A 12,771-nucleotide genomic window follows, 5' to 3' on the forward strand; every position below is an offset into this window, starting at 1 on the left:
ATCACCCCTGTGACAAGTGTTGGGGTTTTTTTTCTTGTATTTATTTCACAGAAAGATGGGATCTCAAAGTCTCTTGTTCCCCTTTCTCTTACCAAGTTGATTTAGCAGGCAAACTTGTTTCTTCTATGCTAACATCCGAGAGGAAGTGAGTAGCAGAGGTGGTGACATCTCCCGTGTGAGATTCTTGGAATCCAGCACAAAAGCACATCACCAAGAGATGAATAAGAAATATGTAGAAGTGCCCCAAAATCTAGCTAGGGTGCAGCCATCGTTTTTAACTTTGTACGGCAACAGGATGCATGAGTTTATCATCATTTCTGGGGAGGAAGCTAAAAAAAAAAAGACTGATACAGGCACCAGAAAATATAGAAAACATTACATATGAGGAAAAACTGAGGCGATTGACCATGTTTGGGAGGAGATCTATAACGCAGGAGGAGCGGAGGAGACTGAGCATGTCCAGCTCCTTCCCTGGAAGGCAGGTCTGAGCTCTCTGTCTGCAGAGGACCCAATTTTTTTTTGGCTCGCTCCCTAAGCAGTGGCAGGAGCCCGTGGCCAGGTGATGGACGAGTCGGAGCCCAGGGCCTGGCGGGGGCTGCAGCGCTGGGTGGCAGGAGGACAGGCGTTTCTCTTGGCTGTTACAGAAGCGGCACGTGGCTGATAAGGCACCGAGTCCACCCGCTCCGGCCAGAGCTAAAGGCAGCGGTGGGAGGCTGGAAGCGAGCCTCGAAGTGCTGAGCCTTCCTCGCAGCGCTCTGCAAACCCCATCCCGCTTCACGTAGGTCCGATATGGACACAGAGTATTTGTCATTGAAGGCTTCCTTCTCGTAATAGGAAGGGAAATGTGTTCTGCAAAATGAAATTGTTTAGGGATTTTTTTTCTTCCTTGCCCGTCTTTCTCTGTTTTCCTCTTTTAGTCCTCTGAGTAAGCTGGCACAACGGGTTCTCACAGCCCCTCCGCCTGGGTGCGGGGTGAGCGAGGTTTTGGTGCTGGGAGCTGAGGACCACCTCCACCACCCCCAGCTGCTAGGAGGTGGCTCCAGCTGGTGGAGACTCCTTTGGTGACCTCTTCTCCATCTTCTGGGCTGGTCCCACCCCTGGGCTGCGCTGCTGGATGTGGTCTTAGTGCCATACCGGTGGATTTTGGCTGGGCCAGAAGCACCCGGTCCCCTCTGGGGACACCAAGCTTGGGCTCCGCTTTGCCAGCGGGGCGGTGGGCACTTGTGCCTCCTCTGGCAGGGCTAGAGCCCAAGGGTTCAACGCTGCTCCGGGCTCGCTCAGGCGGTGACAGCCCCCACGTAAGGTGAAGGCAGCACCCAGAGAGAGGTCACTGTTCGGCACAGCTGGGGAGTGCTCCGTGTTGTGGTGTTTTGCATGGTCCGTGAAACCGAGAAGGCAGGACTTGGAGGACAGAGGTAAATATATATATTGTTTTAAACTAGATTCGCGTTTTACCTTGTTGGCAATCAGTTAACAGAAAAGATGCCTTCCTGCAAATCTTGCACTGCTGCCCCCACACTGGTGCAAGTCTTTTAGCACATCCCTGAATGCAGATTCAGAAGATATATGTTTTTATGTAAAATATTTCTAAATACCTCATAGCTGAGCCCGAGGGGAATCTGGAGAACCTTAAGAACACACTTCTGGTTGCTTTCGTTTATCTAATGCCACCTAGAGGCAGCTGACCTGCTTTGACAGCAGCTGTTTTGTAAAATATTTTTAATTTATCTGGGATTACAGCTTTTTATTAACTTTTTTTTTCCCAAATGAGGATTGATTGGTGCCTCAACCAAACTTGGACGAACAGAATGCCACAGGGAAGGCAAACCCAGTCCCTGGGAAAGCTATAAGGTGCGAGCCATGGCTGCGTGTGCCCGGGAGGCTGAGGCTGCTGCAAGTATGGCTGAAACCCAGGCATTTTCTGTGGTCTTTGCAGCTGGGCCAGGTCTTCCATTTCTCATGGCCGGTGCCTCCTGTTGTCGTGCCTGTCTTCTTCTGAAGTGAAGCAAGAAAAAGGATCCTAGGGAGGAAGGTAGGGCAGGCACCAAACAGTTGAGGGGTAACTACGCTGGTTCCTGTCTGTGTTGAGACCCCGAGGACAGGAGGGAGCCTCGCGGGGGCACGGGTGGCGGGGTGACACAGGCTGGGTGACAGAAAGGTGCTGAGAAGGGCCCGGCCACTCCAGCTGTGGCCGCTCCAGCTGCGGCGCAGGGCTGGCTGCCCAGCCATGCTTGCCTGCATCCACAACACATGGCAGCTGCGGCTGTGCGGGCCTCGGACTGTCCTGGGGAAACTGACGGGAGAGGAGAGGGGATGGAAGAAAAAAAGGTTATTACGGAAGCTGTCATCTTACCGGTTCCTGAGCGACCGTGGTGCATCGGAACGCTTTGGTTTGAGCCCTCTGAAGGCAGTAGCTCTGCTTTTCTAAAGCAATGACTTGGGTAACGAACAGATGCCCTTCGAACACCAGAGTGCTCAACACCAGGTTTCCATACACTCAGGCCCTTCAGAAGTTCAAGCTGAGCGTGTGCCATTAGTGATGCTATAGGCACACACAGTCATCCCACCCACAGGACAAGCCCAGGACTGTATCTGTACTTAAATTATTATTAAAACCAATGATTATATGTTCAATCTCTTGGAGCTGGGGCAGGCAGAGACAAACAAAAGCCCACTGTGAAATCAGAAGGGTTGCTCCACACAACCCTGCTAGCCCATTAGCCTCTTCCTTCTTTTGTTCTTAGGAAAGCATCCAACATTAATGGTCGTGAGGATCTCGCTCTCTGGCTACAATTTTAGCAGAGGCAGAGACATCTCTAGTAGTCCTGGTCTGGAGCATTTCTTCTTTAATCACCTCACTGAAATAATCTCAGACTTTCTCGTCGGATGAAGCTTCGCAGGTAGTGCCATTACACACAGGTACAAATAACTGCTAGAAACCATGACACAAGCCTATCAAGAAAAATAATGGGGGGATAAAGTTTTAAGGTTTGCTTGTTATACTGTTGTCTATCCTGGAACAGCAGCCTGCTGAAACTTCCAAGGCACTTCAGACACCAAGTAAATATTCAGTGACGATTTATTGTCTGGCTTTTATTATTATTACAAAAAAAGCAGATATCAAAAAACAGCAAAGATTTCACAAGTTCCCCAAGTTTTACACAACTGAATGCAGTAAAATGGTGAATGTAAAACACACGTATTTCAGTCCTGGCCCTAAACCTTCCATGGTGACCTGTGGTCTGGGATGTCCTGGGCTTTCCTAATTCTTTATTTTGGAACCTGATTTGCGCACTAGCTGACATGTTGTGGCACAGTGCAACAGCAATGTGAACCGTCTGGTACCCTTTAAGACCCTATATATCTAGAAAACGAAACGGGAGCTTTGCAAAGATGGTGTGGATACCAGTATGCCTTTCTCAGATTACCCCAGGCAGCCGCTATGTTGTGCTTGACAAAATCAAACCACTTTCAAGTTGCTGAAATGTGATTTGTTGTATGAAAGCTGCTTTTTCTTCTTCTCTTCAGGATCTTTGCTCCCCCAAACAAGAGTTCACTGGGCTGGGCTCCAGCATAAATGGACCATTGACCTTTTAAATTCTACCAGCCAAACTGCTGGTAGACAGATGGACAACTTCATCCCGTTGTGACTTTCTGGTTGCAGACCCAGCATTTGGCTGATCACAGGGAACCGGCAGAGGCCATGAGATGTGAGGTTAAAGAAAATGCTCAGCTCTCTGGAATGATAATCGGGGTCGGAAGGGAGCCTTTGCTTTCTGTCCTATTCACGGCTGTAGGTTCAGAGGTTGACCAAAGGAAACATGTTCCGGTTACCTATATTAATAGCTGCCCCCCTTCTCAAATATAGATCTTGCATCAAGAACACTGCTTGGCTAGCGAAAAAGAATTAAGACATTGCCCTACGTCCCTCAGCACTTGCTTGGAAAGTCAGGTCCAAATCTGCCATAATTACACGCAAATGCAAATCATCCTAAACATGAAGTTGTCTATGTCGCTATACGTGTCACTGAAATGTTCACGAGTACCAAATATTCCTGTTAGAAATAAAATTGCACCTTCATAATTTTCCAGAATTTAACAAAAAAGAGATCACGATATGCATTATTTGTCAGGTATGAAAGAAGCGGCGAGAAGGCAAGCTGAGAGACAGGCGCTGCCCACAGGGCAGCAATGGCATTTGGTTGGTTCCTTTTTGTACCAGCATTTCCCACGCCGTGGATGGCAGACAACCACTTGCTGCTGGATTTAAACTGTTTTCCTGGCAGTCAAAACGCGGACAATGGACCCTACTCCTCCAGCAGCCAGGGCCTTGAAAAGAGAAACACGGCAATTAACAGCAGGTCAAGGTAAGTTGTTTCTGCTGCTCAGAAACGCATCTCAACTGTATTTCGAATGACCAAACACCGGCACTCAGGGTGCCAGGAAAGGATGATCGCATTTGCTTTAAAGACAGCTATTTAATGAGCTTTTGTTTCCCTGTATAACCAAGTTGCAAACTTATCTTCCCCCTAGAAAGAAAACTACTTCCATCTGCTCGAATCACTGGATTGAACCATTTTGTTTGCCTTAATCTAGCAGAAAATCGAATTTTCAGTGTAGAATCTTTACCAAAGGAATTGGAGTAAGCAGGCACATGATATAACCTAGCCGTGAGCTCACAGGACTGTACCCTCCTAATGGTGTGAAATACGGCATTTCAGTTTTACCAGACAGAAAGGTAGTTCTTGCCAGGCTCGGTAAGCGTGCCTCGGACCCAAGAACCTGCTACCACAGCTAACCAAGGCCCGAGCACACCCTATAAACTCACCTTCTCGTGCCACTGCAGCAGCACAGCGCTGCTGTTGTCAGAGGGGCTCTCAAAGCCTTTGTAGATGTACTTCATTAGCAGGTCAACACCGTTCTTGTCCAGTGACTGCACCGCCTTCTCAATATCGTTGGCTTTGAAAGAGATGAGGACCTTCAGGACAATACTTTCTGCACGATCCTATTGACGAATAAGGAAAACATTCTCATATAAGGTGTGTCCAAATATTACTGACCTCTCCAACAAATAAAACTACATTTTTTTAAACAATTCTAACATCTGTTTGGATAGGGCCGTTTGTGCACAAATCTTGTGATAATAATGTATAACAGATACATCCTCCCAATCATAAACAGAGTTTATGATTGAAGAAGAAAAAAGAAGAGTTTAACGCGTTTGTCCTGCTCTAGGTTTTTCTGCCCCTCTGCTTGTGTTTGCAATTCTCCACCTACTAAATGAAAGTATGGCTAAATAATCAATTTTTGTATCAAAACTCAAGGTCTGGTAAGTTCCAAAAGAATCGTAAGAATTAAGTACTTGTCTGGCCTCCCTTGCCATCAGAGCCTTTTCCATGTCTTTGTACTGTTTAATGAGATACAACTATTATATTCCATGGAAATGCCATTGGCCAGACTGGAAGAGGTGACTGCTGGAACCCACATGTTTTTAAAACAGTCAACTTGTGTCCCCGGCACACAGCAGGCAAACTGGCAGCATTAATATTTTGCATTAATAACCATTTGCAAGTTCACATGGATGTCATTTCATGCCCAGGAATGTGTGTAGCACGATTACAGCGGAAGATGAGCCGTGTAATCAGCAAAAAGCAGCCCTTCCTGTTCATCCATCATCAGCTGAGGGAGGATGAAAGAAAAAGGTCTCGGACTTGTTGGACTTTTGAATAATTCCATTACACAAATACTTCACGCAGCTTCCTTTTTCAGAAATTATGGATGTTAGTTTTCTTGTTCAATTTAATATCCCATAGCTGCTTGGCTTACCAAGACTTCCCACATGAAGAGCTATAAATAAAAACATAAAAGTTCTATGATATCAACTAAAAATGAAGCCAAACATTAAAATTCAGTAATTCTGCCCCCTTCTAAATTCCACTGCCTTCGCAGTGTATTCTTAAATCCATCAATACAGAGCTAATGGAAACAAGTCATTAATGTAAGGACAAAGCTGGCCCATCTCTTATGTTCCATCTCTCTTACTCTTATCTGTAACAAACAGCTGGGTCTCAAAACCCTGTGAAACCTGTCAGGAAACAGTGGGGGCTAGGTGAAAAAATCTCCACTGGGGTCCTGGTGTGGACAGCCAGGTGCCACAGCAGCACAGGAAGGTGCCCATGGAGCTCTCTGCAAGCAGGGAGAATAGACCTCTGCAGGCGCTCGCCATCTGGGCAGTCCCACATCTTATCTGCCTCTCCCTCTCACTGCTGCAATCATGAACCATTCAAGGTTTCCTCTGGGGAGATTCAGATATACGTGCATGCAGCAGGCTCTTACATTCTGTCACAGGGGGAGTGCTTGCGTTTTCTGAGGTTTTAACGGCTTAATTTTGATTGGATGTGATAACCATCAGTTCTTCCTTTTTTGTAGGTTCATGGTCTGGCTCTTGCTAGCAGAATTTCATTAGTCAGAGGCGACTACTGCAGTTGTGGTTCCTTGATCGTTCAGTACCGACTACATCTATGTGCTGCCAGGTCCAGATCAGACACAGGCACCTGGCAATGTGTGGGGTTAGCCAGGGAACACAATATACAACCAATACAGGTAAGGGAACACACAAAACCTGAACTAGCACCATGTTAAAGGTATGTGGACAGATGACATCCGAGCTACAGTATTTTGAACAAGATTAAAACAACAGAACAGAGGTCATGGATAGTTTGACATCAGGGAATACTCTAAAACCAGGTTTCCTTGTCTTCCTTAAAGCACACCTGGCAGGGTTGGTTGCGTAGGGGTTATAGAAAGAGGAAAGGATTTCTAAGGAGTAACTCATGAATGAGTTAGTTATTATTTCACCTTCACTGCCTGGTTCTTTGTGTTGATAGGGGGGTTCTTCAGAGCCGCCTGTAGCGCAGCCATCATGTTCCCTGTGCCAGAGGGTTAAGGACAAGACACCCAGTATTTGAAAAGCAACAGAACCAGCTACAGCACAGTGATAGTAGCAGCTGGCTCATGCATGACTAAAGATACTTCAAGTTCAGTGGATGCAATACTTCCCTCAATAGATAGCACAGACTACAGTGTAAGGTAGCAATTATTAAGCCATTTGAGGAAGGAGCAGCACCAACAAAGAGGCTGTACAGTTCCGCTATTGGAGAATACTTCTTAGGCCCTTCGCTGAATGAGGATCCAAGTAAAAGAAATTATTCTCCATCACTTCTGCAATTTGTAGCCCTTGAGAACAGGTCTCAGCTCGGCATATCCGCCTCCCCCAGCCGTCGGGACAGCAGCCGCTGGGAAGAGCTCCTCCAGGGGCCAGCCAGCCGGGGCAACCGGCAGTGGGAGCAGACCCAGACCCCCCCCTTCCTCCATTCCTCTTGCCCTACCCCACCCTACCCAAGACACCTCACAGACACCGCAGGCCCAGGACACAACCGCCTCTGCCGTGAGGGGCAGGAAGCGGGCCCCCTTCCTCCTGCCAGCCCCGTCTCACCGCCCTCCCCTTTCCGCCCCCCTGTCAGGACACGACCCGGTGGCCCGTCTCCGTCCCTCGGCGGGAGGGCCGGGCGCGGATGTTCCCATAAAAGGCAGCCTCGGCGGCGCCGCGCCCGCTCCCCGCCCGCCCCGCACCCCCCCCCTTCACCGTCGCGGCCGCTCCCGACGGGACTTTTTCCCGCCCGGCGGCGGAAGGATATTGCCGCAGGCACGAGTCCACCTCGCCCTCATCGGGCCCCGCTTGCCCGTCGCCTCCTTCCTCCTCGTCCACGAACTTGTTCTCGTCGTACTCGTCCACATCCACCCGGCGGAACCGCGCCGACGAGACCGTATGCTTCGCCATGTCCGCCCCGCTGGCCGCCGCCCGCCGCCCCGCGCAGGCGCCCGCCGCCGCCGCCCCGCCCCCGCCCCCCGGCTCGCGCGCTGCGCGCAGGCGCGGTGAGAGGAGGGGCGAGGGGGCGAGGAGTGGGCGGGGCGCGGGCGGGAGGCGAGCTGCCATTGGCCGGCGGCGAGGCGCGTCGTTGCCCCGTGACGCGTCCCGTCGCCGTGGTTACGGGTGCGGGCGTCAGCGGCCGAGCCGCCGCGTGCTCAGCCAGCGGCCGGTTCTCCGTCGAGGCCCGGCGGCGGTGTGCGGGCCCCTGGCAGGTCCAAGCAGCCCGCTCTGCCTGCGGACGCGGACACAGCGACGAAGTCCCGTTGGGTCGCGTTTTCCGACGGGTACGGGCGAGGCAGGACCCTGCCGCCCTCTCGCAGGCCTGTTGGGGGCACAAAACCAGGGTCGCACAGCAGTGGTGGCAACGGAAGGGGTGGCCCCTGACGGATGTGCGGGGTTTGCCTCTGAGCTTGGAAGCCCAAGCTCAAACACCACCTTGTTACCTCAAGATTTAAAAAATAGCATTGTCTTAGCGCTTCCTGCAAACCAAACACCCGATCCTTCAGCAGGGCGGCTTCTTGCGATTGTGTTAGTTAACATTTTATCAGAAAGCGCAGGACAAATATGATCTAATTCGAGAATGCCTTTCTAAAAAAGCACCTAGGCGCTGTAAAAGTGAGGGATCTGGTGGATTCTAACACATTTCTGGCTCTATTAGTCATAAGAGTCATATTAGTCTTGTGAGGAGCGGCTGAGGGAGCTGGGGCTGTTCAGCCTGGAGAAAAGGAGGCTGAGGGGAGACCTTCTTGGCTCTCTACAGCTCCCTGAAAGGAGGGGGTCAGGGGAGGTCGAGCTTGTCTCCCAAAGAACAGGCGATGGGACAAGAGGAAACAGCCTCAAGTTGCGCCAGGGGAGGTTTAGGATGGATATTAGGAAAAATTTTTACACTGAAAGGGTTATCAAGCATTGGAACAGGCTGCCCAGGGAAGTGGTGAAGTCACCATCCCTGGACGTATTTAAAAGATGGGTGGACATGGTAGTTAGGGACAGTGTTTAGTGATGGTTTTTGTCAGTGTTAGGTTAGTTAGTGTTACGGTTTTGTCAGAGTTAGTTGATGGTTGGACTCGATGATCTGAAAGGTCCCTTCCAATCTAGGCAGTTCTATGATTCTAAGAGAGCCATAAAACTAATTGTGCTTCCAAGTGGGATCGCCTCTGCTGAAGTGAAGGGTGTATAGGGCCACACTGGGAAAAAGCCTCTTTTTTTTTTACTCAGATACATAATAGCTGTGGCCACAAAAAGAGTAAAAAAGGAGCAGAAGCACTGACTTCTACAAAATTAGCCAGTGTGTTTATTCACAAATGACATTACCTGGGAAGGAACCCCTGTTTGCTGGGGAAAGACATGTTCTTAACTTCAGTTGCCCTATTCTTTAAGACTTTTAGTATAATAACAACTATATTGAATTACAAAGTGAAAACACCGCTCAAAATGATAGGAACTTTTTTTGTCTTTTTCACTTGGACTGTGTAGAACTGTGTATTATATATTCTCCTATTAGATATTTCTTACCAATTAGAAAATTACAGAGTTTTGTGAGGTTCCTCTTAATGGAAGACAGTAGCCCTAGAAAAAAAAAAACCACATATGTACACACACACGTATATATATGCATATAAAAACTATTATTAAGGAAATAGCTAGTGGGAAAACTTACCTGCAGAACCACCTTCTTGATAGAGGAGGAATTTAGGATACGTCTTGTGTTCCAACAAAGTTGCCTCAGCTGGGAAGCTGTAATCCAGCTGTAGCTGTGGTTGTAGTTTGTGGACTGCTTACATTTTTCTGGTAGAAATTGACTTAAGGGCAACAAATAAATAAATCTCAGGAGGTAATCGGAAGATACTGAGGTTTTGGTTTTACTACTATGGGTTTATGTTTGAAAGTTATAGAACTAAAATAAAAGCACGTTATCTTCATAATCAGTTATTTGAGACCCACAGTTATTCTGTGGGTTGGGTTAACCTCTGTAGGAGGTGACTTTATTGGTGGGGATTTTTTTTGCCATCTGTGATCTCAGTTTTACAGTCTGAAAGCAGTTCAATTTGTATCATCTTCAGAGTAGGTGTCTGCCACTTGGAAACATTTCAGAATTATGAGTTTCATTGAATTATTCCTTTGGCATTTTTAAGTGCCTTACGACATTTTTAGGTCTGGGGTATAGATGTTCCCTCTGAAAGGGCAGAAACATGCCTGGGAAAAACACCGAGTGGCTTGGAGACATTGGAGGTAGCAGGCTGCCTTTCATCACTTGGGAAGGCTGTTGGGAGGCCGGGCTAGGAGAATAAAAGGCCTTTAAGTTCTGCTGCACAGCAGGCTTTCCCTGCATTGCTTGTGGAAAGGCTTTCCTAAAATAGGGTTTCATTCCTGTTAAGTTGTTAATTTGATGTGGATTTCGTCGATCTGATAAGGTTTTTGGCAGTGGAGTTGGGTGATAAACATCCAGGATGCTGTACACAAAGTTGCAGAGGAGGTAACGTCGTGCTGCCCTGGGCAGCCTGTGCAGAGTCACCCGAGGCCACAGGCTGGAGAGGCTCCGCAAAGCCTCACAGTTCCACGCGGCAGTGGGGAAACCGGCCTCAGTGTGATAAAGCTCAGAGAAATAGATGCAGAGCGTGATTTCTGGATACCTCAGCAAGAAGCCGTAGATCTTACTTATGCAGCAGTGGTAAGCCTCATTACAAGGCGAGTAATTAGAATAGAGGATAATGCATCTGATGTTTTCATAGGCATCTGTAACTGCATCCAGATAACCGCCCACCTCAAACAGCATAGATTCTGGGTGGTTGTCCTGGTCAGTACAGTTTGTGGCATGGCCTTTTTGGACTACTGTGCCTGAGAAACTCCTCAGCTCATAGAAGAGAAGGTGTTCATTTTGGAGAGTTGCTGTTGATCTGTATGGAAAGCCAAAGACCCTGAGAAATTCTGCATGAGGGACTCTCGCTTCTTCACTGGTTCGTATGTGGTAGGGACACTTAGCGCAGATGTGGTTCTGTCTCTGCCAGAAATAGGGCTTTACCACAGTCCCCTGATTTGTCAGGTACTCTTGGAAAATCTTTTTCTCTCCTGCATTCATGTTCTGTTGAAAAATTTCCCCGTTTACGTGCTATATAGCTGACAGTCCTGAATGAAAAAGGAAAGTAATATTTTAATTAAACCTTTTTTTTTTTTTTGTACTTAAACTGCAAAAAAAAAATAGGGCATAGTCTCTTCGCAAATGTACTGGAACTTGTAGCAGCATATAGAAACTTGGTTAATAACACAGAGAACAAAGCTCTCTTGCAGCCTGGGAGCGTTTTCAGTTTTCACAAACTAGCCTTTCTGCTAAAAACACGAGTGAAAAATATTTCTCTGGCTTCTGCCCTCTTACCCTAGACAGAAGAAACTGCATAATAAAAGCAGCCATGCTTTTCAGGAATTGATTAGCAGATGAGCATATGCAATCCATCAAAATGAACAAGCAACAAAAAAAGATATAATTCCCACCTCAGCAGCTCCAATTCAGGGTAATAGTGAATATTTATCTGATTTCCTTCACTGGCTTTTTAGGATTGGTTCAGAGTTTCCACTTTAGAGATACTGCAAGCTTTCTTTTCAAAATTATGTGGTGAAGAAGAAAGTTACTATTGCCTCCCCAGTCCTCAGTTCGTCTGTAGAAGGATCTTCCCCAGGAGCGGTAACTTTTCTCCAGTTGTAATGGTGGTGGCAGGCAGGCTCCTTTAGGTGTTTACAGGTGCAAAGCCCTAGGAGACGAGAATACGAACAGGGTTTTGTTTTTAAAGCCAGCCACCTGCGGTAGTTAAGCTTCTGTTCTTTGCCTGTCAATATTTGTTTCCTATCTTAAGTTTCCTTTGTTTCTTTAGTGCTGTTTTGATACAAAGTTTCTATAGCTGAAAGATCGACACTTTAATGACTATGTTACTCAATTTGTTTCCAGGTGATTGTTATTTCTGTGTGTCTGTCTGTTGGGCCAGCTGGGCAGAAGGCTCCTGTTGTACTTCTGCTCTCCCACGCAGGCAACAAGTTTGTCCCTTCTTTAAGAAGTTCCTGTATGTCCCTCACTGAGGCTGTAATTCAAGCAGGCAGCGGGCTGTTTTGTGAGTAAGCTAAATCATGCCTGCTTCGCTTGGGCAGGGTTCCAGATGAATGCAAATGCAAGTTTTGTGTAGATTAAGAGCTTTTGGCTCAAGCCCTGAGGCAGATAATTATTTTTTTTCACTGCTGCTCCAATTGAGCCTCTCATCATCCCTGGATACAGTTTAATTCTGTTGCTACTTTTCTGACTATGAACAACTTTTCCATCTGCATGTTTTATTACGGCTTGCTTCTGCATTCCATGTTGTTTTGTCCTCTGACTGTCAGTAATTCGTTTGCTTCTTAAATTACTAATTTGATTAATTTGCTTTGTTTCCCACTCCTGACTCTATGCCAACTTCCATGTATTTTCCTGTGTTGGAGCTCTTTCCTGATCAAGGCCATTGTGCTGTTCTCATTCAGATTACTTCTAAAGATTGCCTTCCTGACATCAAGAATGCTCCGTTTGTCATTTGTGATGTTTCTGTACAGTTTTGATGTTTCTGTCCATTTTGAATGTTCAGTTATACTCTGTACTATGCATTGCAAAGTAATCGTGGCAGCAGTGTGTCTCAGAAAAGAAAAAATGCGTTTGCTACCTAACATAAACCCCAGCATATCTGAAGAAGGGAGCGTTTTTCTTTGTAGAGGGACAGTATGAGAGAGTTATCACTGCCACGTCAGTTGTCCTGTAGGTTGCCAATAATATTAAAGACAATTCAAAAAGGTGCGAATACTGGGCAAGGTTCCGAGTCCTTCTGTCACTG

General features: G+C 47.3%; 2 protein-coding genes across 2 annotated transcripts; both read right to left on the minus strand.

Annotated features, from left to right (window-relative positions):
* Window positions 1-3,061: 3,061 nt before the first annotated feature.
* On the minus strand, window positions 3,062-7,894 carry ARPC5 (actin related protein 2/3 complex subunit 5). The gene is made up of 4 exons (XM_063344703.1): window positions 7,697-7,894; window positions 6,859-6,930; window positions 4,829-5,005; window positions 3,062-4,329 (listed from the first exon to the last, which is right to left on the minus strand). Exons 1-4 carry the CDS (start codon window positions 7,838-7,840, stop codon window positions 4,267-4,269), a joined length of 456 nt encoding a protein of 151 aa, XP_063200773.1. The 5' UTR covers window positions 7,841-7,894; the 3' UTR covers window positions 3,062-4,266.
* A 2,146-nt stretch (window positions 7,895-10,040) lies between these two features.
* APOBEC4 (apolipoprotein B mRNA editing enzyme catalytic polypeptide like 4) lies at window positions 10,041-11,006 on the minus strand. Its single transcript, XM_063345244.1, has one exon. It carries the CDS (start codon window positions 11,004-11,006, stop codon window positions 10,041-10,043), a length of 966 nt encoding a protein of 321 aa, XP_063201314.1.
* Between the last annotated feature and the right edge of the window lie 1,765 nt (window positions 11,007-12,771).

The sequence above is a fragment of the Chroicocephalus ridibundus genome, chromosome 8 (genome assembly GCF_963924245.1).
Source record: "Chroicocephalus ridibundus chromosome 8, bChrRid1.1, whole genome shotgun sequence".
NCBI lineage: Eukaryota > Metazoa > Chordata > Aves > Charadriiformes > Laridae > Chroicocephalus > Chroicocephalus ridibundus.